The sequence below is a fragment of the Tachysurus vachellii genome, chromosome 20 (genome assembly GCF_030014155.1).
Source record: "Tachysurus vachellii isolate PV-2020 chromosome 20, HZAU_Pvac_v1, whole genome shotgun sequence".
Classification (NCBI taxonomy): Eukaryota; Metazoa; Chordata; class Actinopteri; order Siluriformes; family Bagridae; genus Tachysurus; species Tachysurus vachellii.
Genome location: NC_083479.1, coordinates 16,694,240 through 16,714,480, shown reverse-complemented (window position 1 = coordinate 16,714,480; position 20,241 = coordinate 16,694,240). Strand labels below are relative to the sequence as shown.

Sequence of the window (20,241 nt, the reverse complement as noted above, 5' to 3'; positions counted from 1 at the left end):
GCTATAATGTGATAAAAAAAACTGTGCAAAAAGTAACAAGAAAAGTGCAGCTTTCTCTCTCCTGAAAACTTTCCCACAGCGGAAAACTGAGCAATATATAAATGTTAAATAAACATCTCTTCACAGAAACTTTTATTCTGTTTACACTTACACTTACATTATGTGGAGTGTCCGCAGCACAAGTCCATATTTAAGATGTTACAAATGCCTTGCTGTGTACCTGTACAAAGCAATGACAATAAAGTTCTATCTATCTATCTATCTATCTATCTATCTATCTATCTATCTATCTATCTATCTATCTATCTATTTGTTTCTGTAAATGTCTGTTGGATGAAATATGACAGCTAGCTATGATTGTGGCTATTATTAGCCTGCTAGATGCTAGCATGACCTGGGAAAACTATTGTATCACACAAGTAGTCCCATTCAATATTTTTATTGCAAATAAATGAATTTTATTGTAATCAAAGCCAGTGAGAGTCGGTACGTCATACCAGAAATGTAGAAATTGATGAACTGAATTTTTCACGTGAACTCCAGACATGCTCATGTGATCGTGTTGAAAATAATTAAGAAACACAGTGCAAGTGCCATTGTACAAGGCTTTGAGAGTTTTTGTATATACACAGTACAGCATCACTACACAGCTATTGAAATAAAAAACCTAAATGCTAAAGTCGGTTCTTTACATTCACTGTATCACACACTGCTATATACACATCCAGGTCATATTTACTACATCTATATTACAGATGTGAAAATTGGCACTGTTGTGCTGTTTACAGTAAATATATACATACATATAATTATTATAAATGTATAACACGGTGTCACTTGAACGTTTGTGAACCCTTTGAAATTTCTATATTTCTGCATAAATATGACCCAAAACAAATGTCCCAAAAGCAGACCAAGTGAACCCAATCAAACAGATCAGACAAATATATTATACTATTATATAATACTAACTAATTTTTCTATTCAGGAAAATATTCCAGTATTATATATCTGTGAGAGGCAAAAGTATGTAAATCTCTAGGTTTAGTACTTAATTTCAAAGTCAAATTAGAGTCCATCTGTTTTCAGTCAATGAGATTATCAGGTCTCCATGAGTGTCCAATTTTATTTAAAGAACAGAGATATATCCAAAGTCTAGGAAATGCATTACCATTGGTACATTCCCAGAGGTGGTCAACCAAGAAAGATCACTCCAAAAGATAGACATGTACAGTAATAGTCTGTTGGGTAAGAAAGGAATACAGGGGAACTTCTAAGCAACTAAAGGTCTCTTTTACTTTGGCTTATGTTAATTTTCATGAGTCTGCCATCAGGTGAACACTAAACCTTGGTGTGCAAGGCTGAGTTGCAAGAAGAAAGCCACTTCTCTCTAAAAAAAACATTGCAGCCCATGAAGTTTGTTAAAGATCCTGTGGACAAGCCAGAAGACAATTGAAAAATAATTTGTGGAGGAATGACCAAAATAACCAAAATAAAACTTTTTGTTTTAAAATGAGAAGCATTATTTTTGGAGAAAGGAAAATAATAAATTCCACCATAAAAACCTTAAACCATCCATGAAACATGGTGGTTGTAGTATCATGCTTTGGACCTGTATTGCTGCATCTGGGCCAGGACAGCTTGCCATCATTGATGGAACAATGAATTCAGAATTATGCCAGTGAACTCTAAATAAAAATGGCAAGACATCTGTCCATAAACTGAATCTCAAGAATACATGGGTCGTACACCAAGACAACGATCACAAGCACTCAAGTCTGTGTACCAAAGAATGATTGAAGAGAAACAAAGATAATGTTTTAGAATGGCCAAGTCAATATCCTGACTTTAATCCAAAGTAAAATTGTGGAAGGACCTGAATCATACAGTTCATGTAAGGACACCCATTAAATCCGAGTGTTGAAGCTCTTCTGGACTGAAAGTAAAGGTTCACATTCTTTTGCAAGTCACAGAGATGTAATTCTGGATCATATCTCTCAATAGTTAAATGAAAAAGTATAATATTGTTGATTCATTTGTTTGATTGTGTTCACTTTGTTTAATTTTAGGACTTAATGATATTTTGGGTTATATTTAAGCAGAAATATAGGAATTTCTAAGGGGCTCATAAACATTTAAGCAACACTGTATATATTTATATATGTATTAAATGTTGTTCGCTCACCCTGGCATACTGGCTCAGTGTTTATATCAGATGAAGACACAATTCCAGAACATCAGGATCAATTTAAAATACATATAGTTACATAAACACATGAAAGTTTAGTTTGAGTTAGTCAGTGAAAAGTGAGGTTTGGGAAGAATCTGGAACGCCGAGCATATCGGTTTTCTGCTTCACTTCGTCTTCTGGTTCCTTCATACTCTCTTTTTTTACGAGCCAGGTCTTCTTCCAGTGCCTACACACACACACACACACACAGTAGAAATGCAGCAGAAATCTACACACTTCAGAAAGAAGGTTATTTAGATCTTTTAGTTTTTAAATGATTTTTTAAACATATATTTGTTGTCTTTACCTCTTTCCTGCAGGCGAGTTTATCTCTCCATTCGTTCAGTTCTAGTGTGTGTTCATCTTCCAACCTTTTGATCTTCTTCTTCTCCATCTCCACCAGAACCTGCAGTTTCTCATTCTACAACACACACACACACATACACACACACACAGACACACACACACACACACACACACACACACACACACACACAGACACACACACACAAATGAGTGACTAATCTATAACACTGCCTTTTATGTGTAAAGTCCTGAAAAGTCCACTTAATTTGACCAATTATTGAAACAACAATGGACTGTAATTAAGGGTTAATAAGGTTTCTATTCTGACACATGCATCTTTACTTTAGCACTGAAGTGATGAGCCTTATGTTACTAAAGTGTATAAGAGTATAAGCCCTGGATTATCTTCAATTCAAAATCACATTTCATTTAAGTAAAACTGTAAAATCTTTAAAATGTTCTTTTCCAGTTCAGTGACTCCAACATTAAATGTAGAAGGAAATCTAAGCTACAGAGGATTTAGTCCATGATTAGATTAGTAAAAGAAACACAAGGTGTGTTGGTGTACCTGTAGCTGATGGAGCTCAGTGATGTTGAAGTCACACTGATCTTGCAGTTCCTTAAACTGGAGCTCCTGACTCTCCTGGAGAGACTTGAACTCCTGCTTCTGCCTGCTCTCGTCCTCTGACATGAACTGAGAGAGAGAGAGAGAGAGAGAGAGAGAGAGAGAGAGAGAGAGAGAGAGAGAGAGGGAACAGTGAGTACAAGACAGATAAATAATCAGAACTAAATAAGAGACAGCAGGAGAGATTAATAGAGAAGGAAAACAGAGTCCAGGCCATAAATAGAGACATAGATACAGATGACATTCACCTTAAATAACTAAACTCCTTACAGTGAAAAGATCGAGTGTGTGATGCATAGTGATATTTTTATTATTTAAACGTTAAGTCCAGGTCCATTATTAATCTTTGTAATATAATATTTGTATTGTATTTATTTATTTTTTTTTTAACTAAATAATAAATCATACCAAATGTCTATAGTCAGTCAAATGTCTACTCTCAAAAAAAAAAAAAGAAAAACTCTAAAACCTGCTTTTTTCCATACTTTTAGTCACATTGAGTCAATTCACTGGAAAATAATTATGTCTGAGATATTTTGGGTGTCATGGTTAGGGCAAAATAAACTACATTACTCATCAGCCCCGGTAAGTCACCTGACAATGTCACATGTCACTGATCACTCACAAATATTTCATTGTACTTCTCATTAGCACTCATGTTTACGTTCTGCTTTCTGTGAGTTTATTTGTCAAGAATGTTATTGTCATGTTTATCGTATTTGTCGGGTTTGCTACAGCATCATATTCTTTATTTGCTTTGTTTTATCATTCTGAACTGTAGGTATTTACTCAGTAATAACATATGAACTAGTTTTGGCTCAAATCTGTTAAAATCTTTAAACAGTTTGTTTGATAATACCTTCTGTGATCACAAAATCATAAAATCCTGTAAGGACTGAGTATTAGAATGAACAAATTAATATAAACCTGTGACTTAAATCTAGATGACAGTATTGTCAGGGCTGCTGTAGGAACTGAATCAGCACCTTCTGACAAATAAGCACTGGTGTATAATGGTTGTGTTATTATATGCATGTAAATATATATAACATATACATATATACAACACAGAAATCACTGACTTTTCCTTGCTTTGTTTGTTAGTGCATTCATGAGCCCTTTTAATCAACATAAAATAACAGGGTACATAGAAGCAGATTGCAGAATGACAAATATTAAAATATCACATTTTCTATTTCCCTAAATTCACTTGTCTGCAATATACACAAATATAGATGACAGATCCCTCTTACAGTAAGTTAGGCTATCCTGCTATACCCGATGTAATTCAAGTCATATGTTTAGCTCTTTAGCTTCTGGCTCCATGACTGAATTGTTATTTTGTGGTTTGTCCTGCTATGCAACACTCAGTGGTCTCAGAGGCAGGATTTAGTTAAGTTCTGAGCGGTTAGACGTCTTTATTAGCAAGATGGCGATTATTATTTCACTGGCAATCCAACAAACCACTCAGGGGATTATGTAGACTACATAGGATTAGATAAGAGTAACTCTTGATAAATTCCTTGAAAAAAGGCGACTTTTCACAACTTCAGCTAACTACTAACCCTTCTGTCTCTTCTCTGTTTTATTTATTTTCCACTTTCACTTCTGATTATTTAGGGTATGTGTATAACAAATGGTTTGGAATTAAATAAATAAACGTTCTGAGAAGAGCAACATGAGTTTGTGTTGATATAAAAAAATAATCTTGAAAATCTAGATTAGAATTAACGTGGTCAGTAATCCAGACAAGACAGACTAAAGTAATCCAGACAAGACAGACTAAAGATTCGTTTAAATGGTAATTAGATTGTTGTGTGTCTTTGAAGACAGAAAATCAAGAGAAGAGCTGCTAATTGTGTGACTTGATGATACAAGGTTAAAAGTGTTATGGTCTACTGGTGAACGTCCCATAAATAGCTTTTTTGTTTTATTTTTGATTTATATTTTTGGTTTAATGTCATAAATAAATCTAACACTTGTGCTCTGTTACTCATCTGATCCCTATTTTTCTTTCTTGCTCTGATTGGCGTGGAGGTGGAGAAAAAAATACCACCAAGTGTTAAAACTGCGTGAAAGTCTCAGCACAGTTAATGTGTAGATGAAGTTGAACTACCTTCCACTCGATATACAGTATGAGTAATTACAGAGCAAACGGTCATTTCGCTGACATTGACTTCGCAACTAAGCAAATGCTACAAACTAGCACAATACATGACCAAGCCACCTGTCATTACAAATGAGATGCGCCCTAACTGATTTATCTTTAGCTGAATGAATTTAAGGAGTAGCTGTGAGAGCAGATACAAAAATACCTACATGTCTTAATGAATTGTAGAACAGAATCAGAAATATAGAGAAGATTCTGTATGTCATCATGTTACCTGTGTGAGTTTTTGCCTCTGTTCGGTCCCGCTTAACCCCTGCTTCCTCAGGTCTTGCCTAATCCGGTTTATGCAACCTTTGAGTTCAGCCCGTTGAGCCCTTTGAAACTGCGCTCTTTCCTGAGCCTGAGAAGACTTCTGCTCATCTATTAGGCCCTGCTGGAACCGTGACACACGCTCCACATCCTACGCAACACAGTGAGAATAAGAATAAAATTAGAAATAAGAATAAGATTTGGATTTGGATTTCATCGTAGGCCATTCAGATCATCTACAAGTCACCTTGCTGTGTCTCCGGCTGAGTTGCTGTCTCTGTAGAGAATACTGCTCCTTCACCTGCTGCTTGAATAAATGATATTTCTCTTGCAGGTGCCGCTGTTCCAGTTCCCAGACCACCGACTCACGTGCTGCAGGTAAATAAATTAGAAAACCCTCAGCGTGCAGCTTACTGTATAGTGGTGTTTCTGCTCTGAGTCGGCTTTAAACACACTTTGAAAAGAGAATGTTTGAAGACCACAAGTTGGTGTGTGTGTGTGTGTGTGTGTGTGTTTGAGGGATGCAAATAAGGGTGTCTTTCAGCCCATATATTACATTTGTGAATAGTTTAATTATTGGACATGGGGGAGGGCCAAATTTTGTTAGCAGTATAGATAATGTGAAGATAACATTCATAAGAACTAAAATATCCTCAAATACATTCTGTCTGTTTACCTCATGTTTACTAGTAGTACTAATTGTTTTGAGACACCTTGCTAGTTTTCACAGTGAAGGATCAATAAACTAGATACAATAAATAAACAATAAATAAGTTATGAATTTAGAGTTTATGAAAGACCTAAAAAATCCTGTCAGGTTAGCTCATGTTAGCTACATGAAGCCTTTCATATAAGGACTCAAAGATACATTTCTTAAAGACACACCCAATTATAACTATTCTTTTTCACATTTTCTTTTTGGCAGATATGTCAGTCGAACACTCATGGCTAAATCTATCCATCTATCTACTGTAAACTTGTAAACATTGTAAACTTGCTAGCATTAGCTAATGCAGCTACTGCTACAAAACTAAACATGTCTTTAGTGTCAATTTTTTTGTCTAGAGAATTTAACTCATTTGTGTTGAGTTTACATTTGTGTTATTGATACACTGTTATTGTGGAAAAACACATGCCTAGTGATCCATCCATGAATATTCATGTTCCAAAAGTTGTGTTATGGCCACTGTGTTTTTTGCTGTATGGTGTAAACGTTGTGGTTTGTGTAACAGTTGTACCTCTCTTGAGCTGCTGAGATTTGACAGTGATGTCCCACTCCATGGAAGCCACTTTCCTTTTGTGTTCCTGTACAGCTTTCTGTAGCACTTCATTTAGCTCCTGCTGCTGCTTTTGCAGAAAACGCTGCTCCTGTAATGCAGACAGATTTATTTATTTTTTTTACATAAAACTGGGAATGTTATTGGTTAAAGAAAGTCGATTATTACTTAAAGCATGCTTTCTATTATACTAATTGGATTAAGAACTTCTAGCTTTCTTTTACAGATGCTTATTTTGATCTAAGTACTGGATCAGCTGATCTCAAAATGAATATCTGAAATATATAGTTGTAATATTACTGGTTTATGGTAATAAGAATGTATAGCAGGGGGTCACAACACACATTGTTGTATAATTTATAATCATCTTTACAATCATCTCATCAAGAAACTTTCTGTCCATCTAATAGTCGGTCATTCTATTCAAAATTATTTTATTTGTTCGAGGTGACTTATTACTTCTTTAGGGTCCATTTTAAGTGCTCGGAGCTCCTTCTCTTGCTGGGATTTAAGACGCCGTGCATCATCTTGGAGACGTGCCGTGTGCTCGGTCTCCATTTTTTGGCTCTGCTGTTCGTACTGTTTCTCCAGACGCTGCAGTTCACTATCGTAGTACTGCTTCTTACTCTGTAGAGGGTGACAGAAAGAGATGGATGGATAGTTGGTTGTATGGAGGAAATAAAAACTATCTCTTATGCACTCTGATTTTTGTGTGTGTGTGTGTGTGTGTGTGTGTGTGTATATACTGTATATGTGTGCGTTCTGACTTACACTCATTTCCTGTTCAATATGCCGGAACATCATCTCTCTTTGTTGCTGCAGTTTCTGTTCCAGCTGTGTAAACTCTCGCTGTTCTTCTCGCTGCAGCAGCTTCAGAGCGTGCAACTCCTGTCGCCTGCACACATGCACACACACATACACACACACACAAACACACACACACACATAATTTTTATTTTTTACACACACATAATATTGTGGTTACACTTTCCATTTATACCAACAAAGCTATATTTTAAGCAGAAACACACATACTTATACAGTATACAAACACAAAAACATATTTATTATTATTTTGGGGTAATTGATTCAAATTTTGGTAATTACTTATTCTTGACTGAAAGTACCTGATTGAGCGCATCTGCTGTTCTTTATCATTTCTCTCACTGAGCACTTTTGATGTTGTGATGCTCACCTCGCGCCCGTCTACCATAAATCTTCGAGTTTTCTTCACTGTTTTCCGGCCCACAGGTAAATTCTGCAGGTATGAATCAAAAGTTATGGTAGTTTACATGTAAAGTCTAAGTCCACTACCAGAAAGTGTTATTAGATTAGCATTAATTATCAACTAATACAGACTTTTTTCCCAGCCTATAGTATATATAATATGTCTTCAATAATGAATATTCTGTAGTATATGTAATATGTCTTCTAATCGGTTAACAAAAGGTCTATAAGGAAGAACCAAAATTAAGTATTGTGGTACTGTTAGTAATGTACTTGTGAGGTCATGTTAAGTTTAGTGCATGACATCAGCATTGTGTCTCTGCAATGTGTAACTTTTTACAGAAGATGTAATGGTGATTTAATGCAATCATGAGTCAGCCTTGGATGCCACTCATATTCTTATGTCACAGCTGCTTTTTAGCCTTCAAAATATTACGATCATTATACTGTCTAATCAAAATATCATAGTGATCAACAACCAAAACTTTACAGTCATTACAATCACAAAATCAAAACCTTTAAGTGATATGAATATATGGGGTGATTAAAACCGCAAAGCCATTGTACCAACCAATCAAAATCATATATGTAATAATCAAAATTATTACATCAACAATTCAAAACCTCACAGCTGTTATTATGTCAGCCAAACAAAATACAACAGACATGATTCCAGCCTATCACCCTTTTACCACCATCATACCAGCCAACCAATTATAGATACTCAATATATCCAACTTATTAGATCCAACAAAGCAGGTTTATTATGTTTATTCCATTAATAATGCCAAAGGTCAGGGGAATGAATATGTGTGAGAATGTTGTGAAATTTCAATAAGGAAGGAACTGAGAGAACCAATCCAGTAATATTGTTAGAAAGTTAAGAACAATTAAAGTGGAATAAAAAATGGTAAACATAGAACAGGAAATATTGTGTTGTGTTGGAGGGAAACTCTTTCCAGTGTACTGACTCACCGTTTCAGTTTTTTGTGAAAGCGCTGACTCGTCATTGTGCTGATTATTGGTATGGTGTAGTAAACCATTTGAATCGGTGTGAGCTGCTTCTGTGTTTGAGTTGCCATTCAGGATACTGTGTGTCTCTTGTTTGTGCGCAAAGCTAACCTGCTTGGTACTTTTGGTATCCTTTTTGTCAAAAGAAACACCGTTGGACTTTTTTGAGCTCACTTCATCTGTTGGTGTCTCGGTAAACATTGGACAGTCAGTATGAAGCTGTGACGTTGCTGCTGTGTCATTTGCAAGCGACTCGTTCTGTGAATCAGTCTCTGTGAGATTCCTGGGTTCATCTGATTGGTCAGTTGTTACATCCTCATCCACATCTCTGCTTCCTGGACTTGGGATCTCATCAGGGTTTGTCCCATGTCTGGAATTGTTCTCTTCTGGTGCTTTCTCCTTCTTCAGTTCTTCTTCAGGTGGTTCATTTTGCTCAGATTCTTTTTTCAGTTCTGATTCTTGCTGACTTTGGGCTTGTGCTGTTTCTTCACCAGTTAAATCATTTATTTGCACTGTTATTTCAGCATTGTCAAAATGTTGGTCCTTCCCTGTCTCTTCGGTTATTTCTTTCCTAACACATACCTCCTCTTTGTGTTTGCCTCCATCTTCAGCTATCTTTTCCTCCTCCTCTTTAGCTTCAACTCGTCCATCTCCATCCTCTTTCAAACCCTTCTGCATTACACCCTCAGTCTGTTCGTCGCTTGTCTTTTTCGCAGAAGCAAGAACACAAACTTCCACAACTGGCTTTCCAATTAACTCTACTGTGGACATGACTTTAGAAGCTGTCCCATGTCCAGCTAAATCCAGATAATCGTATAAACTTACTTCTTTGGTTTCACGTTTCTGGTATAAGTGCGAAATTTCCAAATTCAGCATGCCAATTAGAACATTTTGCAAATCAGCTACTCCAAGTCTATCGTCTTTTTCTATCGGTTCACTAAGACATCTCCAGAAAGTTTGCTCATCTTTAGATTGATCAGCATTTGGACTAATCTTAAGCTCTGTATCCTGTAGTGATTCCTGTTCAGATAAATTCTCTTCCTGTTCCATTTTCTCATCTTTCTGACTGTTTGCCTCAATGTCCTTGCAGTCCATGTCACTCTGTGGCATTGGTTTCTGTTCTGTTTCTCCATCAACTTTATCTGGGCTCTGATCAGGTCCATCTTTCAGCTCCTTAGGTTTCTCTACCTTTTCCATCCCTTCTTTCTCAGTCTCTAGTGTACTTGTCTGTGATTCTCCTTCACAATGGCTGACAATGACCTCCTGTTGCATTTCTTCATCTTTCTGACTGTTCGCCTCGATGTCCTTGCAGTCCATGTCACTCTCAGGCATTGGTTTCTGTTCTGTTTCTCCATCAAGTTTATCTGGGCTCTGATCAGGTCCATCTTTCAGCTCCTTAGGTTTCTCTTCCTTTTCCATCCCTTCTTCCTCAATTTCTAGTGTACTTGTATGTGATTCTCCTTCGCAAGGGCTGACAATGACCTCCTGTTGCGCCTGATTCTCCAGGTTTTTCATATCATCACTCCAGAATCCAGATTTACGGCGAGTCAGGAAAGACAGGAGGTTTCCCGGGACTGATAAACGCCTGGCTCTTTTCTGTGCCTTATCTATGGCACCCGATGCCCGACGCGTCACTTTGGGGGCTTTGTTCGTCTCAGAATTAGAAGGAATTTCAGGAGGTTCTTCACATGTAGGTGTCAGAGGAATTTCTGGCTCATCTTTTGCATCTTTCACAGGTGTCGCTGGGTTGGTTACAGGTTCGTCCACAGAGGACTGAAGATCTGAGAGAGACTTATATGTGAGAAAGGTATGTTAGTTAAAGCTAAACAAAAATGGGATTGATTCATTTAAACAAAGTTTGTTAATCAAACAGTGTTTTCTGTGCTTGTTTGTCTCTATTTCTTTATGTACAGTACCTCTGCCTCTATGACCTCAGTGACCTCTGCTTTAGCTTCAGCAATAAGCTCCTTGAGTGTTTGTCCGATCCGCCCGGCGTATGAGAATGGGTGAGTAAGTAGTTGCTGTGCTCCCCATCGTGACTCAGGGTTTTTCTGTAGTGCCCTCTTCAGGAAATCCTGAAAATGGTTTGACCTGGTGAAAGCAAAAAGCAGCAAAAGGAGGAAAATATATTTATTTCGAGCTCCTGTGTACATTCATCTCTATCTGTAATATAAGCAGGGATATAGGGCAGGTTCACCATGTGTGAAAACAGGAAGAGATCCATAGTTTAAATAAACAGTGTGGATGAATGAATGGAAATACAGATTCACCAGTGATGCATGTTGGAACTTGGAAGCCAATGGATGGATGATAGATAGACAGATATTTATTGGTGTTTGTTGAACACTGTGGATGGATAGATGACTAGATGAATGTATGGATGGAAGGCTGAATGGATGAATGATGGACAGACAGATTTTCGATTGCTGTATGTTGGAAACTGTGGGTGGATAGATAGACAGACAGACAGACAGACAGACAGACAGACAGACAGACAGACAGACAGATAGATAGATAGATAGATAGATAGATAGATAGATAGATAGATAGATAGATAGATAGATAGATAGATAGATAGAGGCAAATTCACTAAAGATACTGTACATGCTGGCCAATGTATGTGGTAGAATGAAATAATGAACAGCATATCTAAGTGTTGTGGATTGTGGCTGAAGGAATGGACAGATGGATGGCCGGATTCACCATATTCGAGTGTTGGTCAGTGTGGGTGGAGGAGACTTGGTGATCTTCAGCAGCACTCTCATGGGGTTCAGAGTGTGGTGTGGAGGCTCCATCTCAGCTGCCTCTATCAGTGTGATACCCAGAGACCAGATATCAGATTTACATGAGTATGCATTCTCCTTTGATGTCTCACACATGATCACTTCTGGTGCCATCCTAGAACATACACACACTTTGTTTATCATTATCTGTTACACACCCATCAATAATGACTATATAAAACTAAATAATGCATTAATACATATTATGCACTGTTTCTCATATAATTGCTGAAGGATGAATATATACACCTCATCACAGTGAAAAGACATTTGTTAAGGTAGAGAAACATCTTAAAAACATTTTATTTAAAAGCTCAAATAACACTTTAGTCTACATATGGCTTACCAGTATGGTGTTCCGATGAAAGACGATCGTCTCTGGAGGGTGTTGTCATTTTTTGCAGATACTCCAAAATCGGCTACAGATACAGAGCACAGGAATACATAAAGGCAGCTCTAGTCGGTATATTACTGTACATACAATATAAGGATATAGGGTTGTACTGTATGCTCTGTATATGGTGTGTGTGTGTGTATGTTTGTGTATACCAAGTTTGATACGGCCTTCCATGGTAAGCAGAATGTTTCCAGCCTTCAGGTCTCTGTGGATGATATGGTGCTGGTGCAGGTAACACAGTGCATGCAATGTCTGGAAACACACCTCACTGATCTGCTGCTCAGAGAGGCCATGCTCCAGCTCTGTGCACATACACGCGCACACATACACACAAATACACACACACAGACATGTCCATATATGAGTGCATTCAGCAAAGAGAGGGTTTTTAGAGGATCATTAGGGTTAGGCCACACCTACCCAACATGATGTCATCCAGCGCTCCACCAGGACAAAATTCAATGATGACCTGAACACAGAGAACACACTTGATAAGATAGATAAACAAACAGACAGACAGACAGACAGACAGACAGACAGATAGACAGATAGATAGATAGATAGATAGATAGATAGATAGATAGATAGATAGATAGATAGATAGATAGATAGAACATTTTTTACCCATAACCATCCTTCAAAGTAGATGGCCTCCAGCAAAGATATGATGTTGCCATGACGACAGGTTGCCAGGATGTTGATTTCAGTGATATAATCTTGCAGTTGATCCTCACTATGAACACCTATAACTTTAGCTGCTGCTAACACGTCATTGTCGTTGTTTTGAACCTAAAACACACACACAGATGTTTTATTAGCTTCATATAAGGTTGTATGCAAAATCATACACTTTACTTTTTCAGTATGAAAAGAAGAAAACATCAAATATTTTTAAAAACGTATATTTAATGAACAGATATAGACATTGTGACAAGCATAAAAGTGTAGACACCCTGTGAAAGTCAGTACTTTGGCAGATATCACACTTTATCTGGACACCTGAAATGGGATTGTTCCTAATGAGTCCTAATAAGTCAATTAAGGCCTAACCAATTAAATAATGAACAAGCCAGCTGATTCAGGTGTGTTTTTCTGAGCAGAAAACATTGACCAATTGACACCTTTTCTTTCGTAACACCAAGAGACTCAAACACACATTGGGGAGGAAATCTTTAACTAAGCTTTCAGACTTTGTTTGAACAGGAAGCGAATTTAACCACAGAGTATAACTAAACCTGTGTACGCGGTTACCAGGGAAACTCAGAAATAAAACAGTAGCATTGACACAGAAGGAAACATCTTTATTCTAATTGCTGTTTTTGGTTCTATGCTTTTTTGTGGCCACCACCATGAGATGCTCATATCACTGAACTCAGCAACATCTTAAATATTGATTATTTATTTCAGTGGTCCAACCTATCTAAGAATGTGTTGCCTTTAACCTTATGTGTGATCCTGATCATTCCAGGATAAAACTAGGCACATAGTAAGAATTTTCCCGTAGATGCCAACTTACTGTGGAGAAATATGCAAATTACTTAGAATAGCATTAGAGATATGCTTTTGGGAGGAAACTCAGGGGAAACCCATAATGGAGCTGTGAGGCTGTGAGGCTTTCTATATTCAAGAAGTCTATATTCTCTATAGTCTGTATATATGTATAAAATGTATAAAAAAATATTCTATTTCTATTTTGTAACCATCCAAAATAGAATGAAGAGTTATGAGAGTTAAAAGCCCAAGGTAGTCCCATTGTGGTGGTTTGGTGGTGACCCCTTCACTCAAAAAGAGTCACTTCTATAAGCCACTTTTCCCATGTGAATCCATGGTGAGGTCCTGTTCTCTTCTGAATATTCAACAAGATCATGTTCTCGGTTTGGGATCATACTCCATATGGTTTAAAAGTTCCTACTTCTACATTTGTAAGATCTACAAAGCTGCACTTCTATCCAGATCCATCCTCTGCCATTGTACATGCCACTGCTTCCTGCTGGTTTCCTTCTCCTATCATTCTGAGGTCTACAAGCTCCTATTGTACTGTACTTCCATCTACTCTGCTTAAAACTGGATCCTACTCCTGAGGTATCCAGTGATTTGCTCCGATACAAACCCTACATCCACCTTCATCATTCCTTCAAGCTGTTGCTCGTATTTGCCATATATTTGCCATCCCAGGTCTTGCCATCCTGAAGTCTACAAATTTTTCCATCCAGATCTTAATTTTTATCAAGATAAGATATACGAGCTCCTGCATATATCTGGATTCTACTCGTGTAAAATCCCACTCATCTGGATCCTGCTCTTGATGTCTACCAGGATCTACACCCTCTTCCTTGTTAGACTGCTGATATTTTATATTCACCTATATATAGAAATACCGATTAGCGGTTTAGTAGTTAGTAGTTCCTTATTGCTAGCAGTAAGCATTAGGATAGGTATCTAATGATGGCCAAACGACCCTGGGTTCCTCTAGATAAGTCTTGGTTCTTCCTAAGATGCTAGTAAATCCTTAGCTTCTTCTTTAACACTGTCACCTTTGACTATGTCACAAAAACATTTATCTAATTCAGTGTGGCAGTGGATTCAGAGCCCATTCCATGAAAGAAATTGTGCAAGGCAAGACTTCACCCTTGACAGGATACCAAGCCAACAAAAAACTACAGTGGGATTCTGTCAAATACTAACATCAAGAGGAAAATATACCTATAAGCATGTTTTTGGGTGAAAAACCAGAGCAGAAGTTCAGACATTACTTCAGACTTAAGACATTAACACAAGCCACCATCAGGCTGCCAAATAACAATCACATCCTTCTAAAACATGAAATAGAGACACGTTAATATCTGAGCTGTAGGTATCTCTAGCTGCATAATAATGTCAGCATCACCACTAAGGAACCAACTACCAGAAATGTTTGCCCAGTTCAAAACAATTCAAGACTGAAACACACGACTGCCTGATCATCCAGGTAAGAAGTCAACTTGCATACTGAACAGCAGGCCAGAATGAAGTCTGACCAAAACACACCAAAACATGACAATACAACAATATTTAATACTATTCATGATTGTCTTCACCAGGAACGCTCAGTTTCTACTCAATTCTCGTTTTTTTTGGTCTCAGTAACATGTTTTTTTAGGTCTCAATACAAAAGTGTCAGAAAATTCAACAACATATCAGCAAAAAGGTTTTATGTCATTTAGGGCACAATAAACTCTGCATCAGTGTATGTAATGGAAAATCCTGAACGTCCAACTCTCTGATAGTAGAGAGTTCATATGACCACATTAAAATGTCCACCGCAAACTGTCAAAACAGTGTCTGGGTGTAAAATTAAATGTTACAAGTGTGTATAATTGTTAGTGTGTTTTTATGAGTAGAGAGATGCATCTTCAGGCATCTGCAAGATTTTAGAGCCCCATTTTATAGAGTTTTAAACCTGATTTATTAATTTCTCTGTAAAACCTACCCAAAAAAACATTGTTTTGGTTTAAGGTGAATAATAACAATAGCCTTAATTCTTTGGTAATGAATTTAAATTGTTTTAAGGTTTAATTACAAAGCATGTATGTGTCAATTATCTTGAAGAAATTTTTTTCTTATTTATTTTAGGGACTTTATGATGTTATTGTGTTGCAGAGTAGCATACTCTAAAACACCCACACACACACACACACACATGCTGCGATGATCTGAAGTTTCTTAGATGAACGAAATAATGTCTCCAAGTCTTTTAGAGAGCTCATAAGTTTTAAACACCATGCAGGATTAAATTCCATCACAAAAGTTGGTTACCTTATAGACTTTCCCAAACGCTCCATCGCCAAGCTCTCCGAGTGTGTCCCAAGTCTGACGGGGGTCCACATCCCTGCGCAGGTGCTCATAATGCTGAATCTTCTTCTTTTCAGCACCCATACGAAATAAACGCATCAGGAGCGACGCCATTGCGTCTGGCTCCCTAACTAATCACCCAAAACACCCTAAAAAAGATAGTCCCTTAGTCCCCAGAGAACCTCTTAAGTAAACAAACAGATTTGTCAGCGAGACAGAGAGAGAATAATGGTGTATGTTGTCACACACCTCACAGCATGTCAGGAAGCTGCTATAGAAACCACATCCGTCTCTGAAATATAAATGCCACGTTCAACTGCAGCACCTCTGCGCTGAAGAGAGTGCCTGTTGTTTCTCATCCAATCAGTATGGCGAAGTTCAATCCATCATCTGCTCGAGGCTTCCTGTTTTGAGATAGTTTCAGAAAACAAATTAACATTTATTACAATTATACAGACATTTATTAAAACATAATACTTTGTGAACAAAATGGAGAATCATTAAATTAAACATTACAAAGATTACATTCATCATACAATATTAAACAGCAATTTTTTTCTCTCTCTCTCACTCTCTCTCACACACACACACACATACAATGATACATTCCACAGTGTATCACTGTTTTCAGTGTTATACCTCATGGATTGTATTACGTGTGTATTATGTGTTTTCACATCAATGATCTGCACAAATAGAGCGAGTGAAGTGTGCATCCCCTTATACCAAATGGCACACTTGTGGTCTTGTGGGCCTCGCTATCTACTGAAAAAAAAGTTCTTCAGTGATCCCGTCTTTGCAGTCTAATCTTTATGCATAATATCTGTACTACATGTGATAATCACTGTGTTTCCCTGTACTGAGACAAGAATATATTAAATCTTTTTACAACTCACTTTTAACGAAGGTCTATCATGGAAATCTTATCCATAAATGTTTACCCGAAGCACATATTCCTGGAGAATGCTTCTCTGAGTTATTCAGCTCTTTCCAGTTATTCTCTGGTTGGTTAGATACTATTCCAGTTATTCCAGTTGCTTCTCTGAGTTATTCAGCATTACCAGTGTAGTTATGATTCAAGTGAACTGAAAACCCAGCCAGTTAGAATGTAATGTGTAAGTTAATATGTTATATGTTTCATCTAGTAGCATGATTTGCAATTATGTGATGGTTCAGAATGTGAAAACATTCAAGCAATCAGTTATGGAATCCTAAGTGATTTGTAGGACTGTTACAAAGCCTTTGATAGTTCCCTAAATAACCAGGGTTACTTTTTATTGAATTTTTCTTTGAAACATGGATTAAAAAAGCTTTTTTTTTAATCACAGCTTTCTCATCCTAACACATTTACTGCTAAGGTTTAATGTTTATACTGTACTTGTGGCTTTATATTATTATATCATACAAAACATTTTTAAAACGTATATCATACAAAACATTATACTTTTACCAGGCATGAATTGTACCTGAATAAATTATACAAACTAAACAGATGTGTTCTAAAAGGCTACAAAAAATGCAGATACAAATCTACTGTACATGTAGAATTAAAACTTACATTTTCATTTTTCATTTCCAGAGTGATAACAAAAAGTGTGTTTGAAGCCTCTATCGATGAATACATTATTAACGGCTCTGAAGAATCTATGAGCCACAGACTAAGAATATCGTCAGTGGCTCACAGACTAATAATACCATCAGTCTAAATCTCTGTTGGGAGGAAATACAGCAAGACAAAAAAGAGCTGTGGTGTGAGCCACAGGTTTAGAACAGGTCTGGGTTGTTGATCTGAGGATCAGGGTTCAAATCCCAGCACTATCAAGCTGCAACTGGTGGGCCCTTGAGTAAGGCCCTTAAACCTTACTGCTCCAGAGGTGCTGTATAATGGCTGACCCTGTGTTCTGACCCCAACTTCTTAAGTTAATTTACGTCTAATACACCACAGTGATACTGCTCTTCAGACAACTATTAGCAGATCACTGAGAAGTTCATAAGACTTCATGAACAGAGAAGAGTCTTTGAGAGAAGGTGAGAGCAGATGAGCAGTTCTGATGACGCATGGGGGAACTGATAAGAGCTTTACTGATAAGAGTGTATGCTTATATATAGTCTAATGATGAGTTAAGGTACAAACTAATGCAGAGCTAACTTTAACTACAATGCCATATGAATTCATGGGTGAATAAAGACAACCTGTATGTGTTAATGCATGTTTGTTAGTATTAATTAACACATAGGAGAAAACTCAATCATGCTCTATCTAATAAAAAAAAACACAAAAAAGAAATAATCTTAAAGAAGACTCCTTTTAAATGTAAATAGATAATTGCATCTGTTAAATGAATAAATGTTACTGTGTTAATTTGACCCTGTGGTAAAGGAGCAGACCAAAAGGTTCTAGGGCCCCGGGGCTCCACCCAGAGCATGTAATAGTATTACAGTAGGATATGAAGAGAAACTGATGGAGAATGATGCCAAACGGATTGAGACGAAGTGGTTCGTGTTTATTAGTTTATTAATGCGTCCTTTCTACGTTTAGTAAGAAGGATCGGTTTGAATTCTGAAAGTAATCCAGCACCATCTGATGAAGTTTGTGTACCCAGCTGCATACAGAAAATGATATAAACGGATATAAAATGATATAAACAATTCTTTTATAGAGCATGTATGATTTAGATTGTTATTCATCGTGAGTTCATATTTAAGAAAGTATTCATTCAAGTATTAGTGCAGGATTATGTGTTAAGTGTTACTTTCTTGCCTAGATAGTGTTCTTATAACTTATAACACAAAGCAAGTTGTGTGTTTGCTTTTCTAAACACTACTTCAGCCAAAAAAAAAAGAACCAAAGCTATGAACTTCTAGACTTGAACCGGAAAGGTTTCCAAACATCTAATTTTGCTCAGCCAAAGTATGCTGAACTTGTTGATTTTAAGAAAACCTGCTGCCAACAATAAATATGATACTGGTGAGAACTCAGGGTTCAGAGAGAGGATCTGTCGCAGAACAGACACGAAAAGCATGAAAACAAAAGAACAATACTGGAACATTATGGTGATTATAGATATTTGGATTGTTTTGAAAGTACTGTTTTAATTGTTAGCCAAAGTTAGCCAAGTGTATGAGAAGGTGCAGTAATCCTATGCTCAGTTTTTATAGAGTGTTATGAGAACAGCTGTAGAGAATTTAGTATGCACATGCTTAATGATTCTAAATGCCACAGGTATTTCAGATACTGATTAAATCCCCATTCCATGGCAATAAATTCACTTACAAATTTTATTTTAAGAGTTGTTTTAAAACTGGGGTCAATGATTTCTAAGTTAGAACACTCACATTCTCCTTACTTTGCAAGACAGCTCCAATAAAATATCTGCTCAGATTAGAAACTCTGGTCTGTTGTGGTAGCTGCTATATACGAGTGTGGTTACGGGTGGGTTTTATTTTAGAAATCAAATAGATAAACCTAAACCATATGGAAAATTTTAGTAGTCTTTTGTACTATTTGGATGGAATAAGCTTTAAGACATGTATCGCTGTCTGTAGTGACAGATTCTCGTGTGATACACCATATCTGGATGGGAGTGGCTTCACACTGTCTTTGACTTTTATTATACACTCATAAAAAGAATAGATTGTATAGAACCTAAAATTGTTCTGTCACTTGCTTCATATATGAAACCCCAGAAAGGTTCTTTATATAAAATCATTGTGAGGGCTCCATTTTAAAGAACCCAATAAGGATCTTTGAATCCATGTTAGATGGTTCTTTTTAGAATCATTTATTCTTATAGCAATTTGTATACACGTAAAATATATACATTTCAAAAACAGTACCAATTTTTTTCATCAAAACCAACAACACTGTGTTTGGACTGAAGGTAGCTGATGCCAACCGACCGAACAAACTTACCCGTATGGCCGGTTGATGTTGAGGGCGTGAAGCTGGACTCTCTGAATGTAGTGTTATCTCTCACAACATCTTCCACCTGTTCCAAGAGTACGTTCAGTTGCAGACTCATTCAACCAAGGTGCTTGAGTCCTTCCTACAGTACCTGTGTCCATCAGACTGTATAATAACATCTCACTGTGCAACAATACATCTTCACCTGTATAGTTATCGAAATCCTAGTTT

General features: G+C 37.0%; 1 protein-coding gene across 1 annotated transcript; it reads right to left on the bottom strand.

The window, feature by feature from the left end:
- Window positions 1–423: 423 nt before the first annotated feature.
- Window positions 424–16,351, bottom strand: si:dkey-81j8.6 (serine/threonine-protein kinase 10). The gene is made up of 17 exons (XM_060895765.1): window positions 16,071–16,351; window positions 12,900–13,064; window positions 12,696–12,744; window positions 12,428–12,577; window positions 12,225–12,297; window positions 11,799–11,993; window positions 11,012–11,186; window positions 9,060–10,886; window positions 7,985–8,115; window positions 7,629–7,752; window positions 7,317–7,484; window positions 6,819–6,948; window positions 5,828–5,952; window positions 5,546–5,731; window positions 3,105–3,230; window positions 2,538–2,651; window positions 424–2,417 (listed from the first exon to the last, which is right to left on the bottom strand). The coding sequence occupies exons 1-17, from the start codon at window positions 16,218–16,220 to the stop codon at window positions 2,298–2,300; spliced, it is 4,008 nt and encodes a 1,335-aa protein (XP_060751748.1). The 5' UTR covers window positions 16,221–16,351; the 3' UTR covers window positions 424–2,297.
- Between the last annotated feature and the right edge of the window lie 3,890 nt (window positions 16,352–20,241).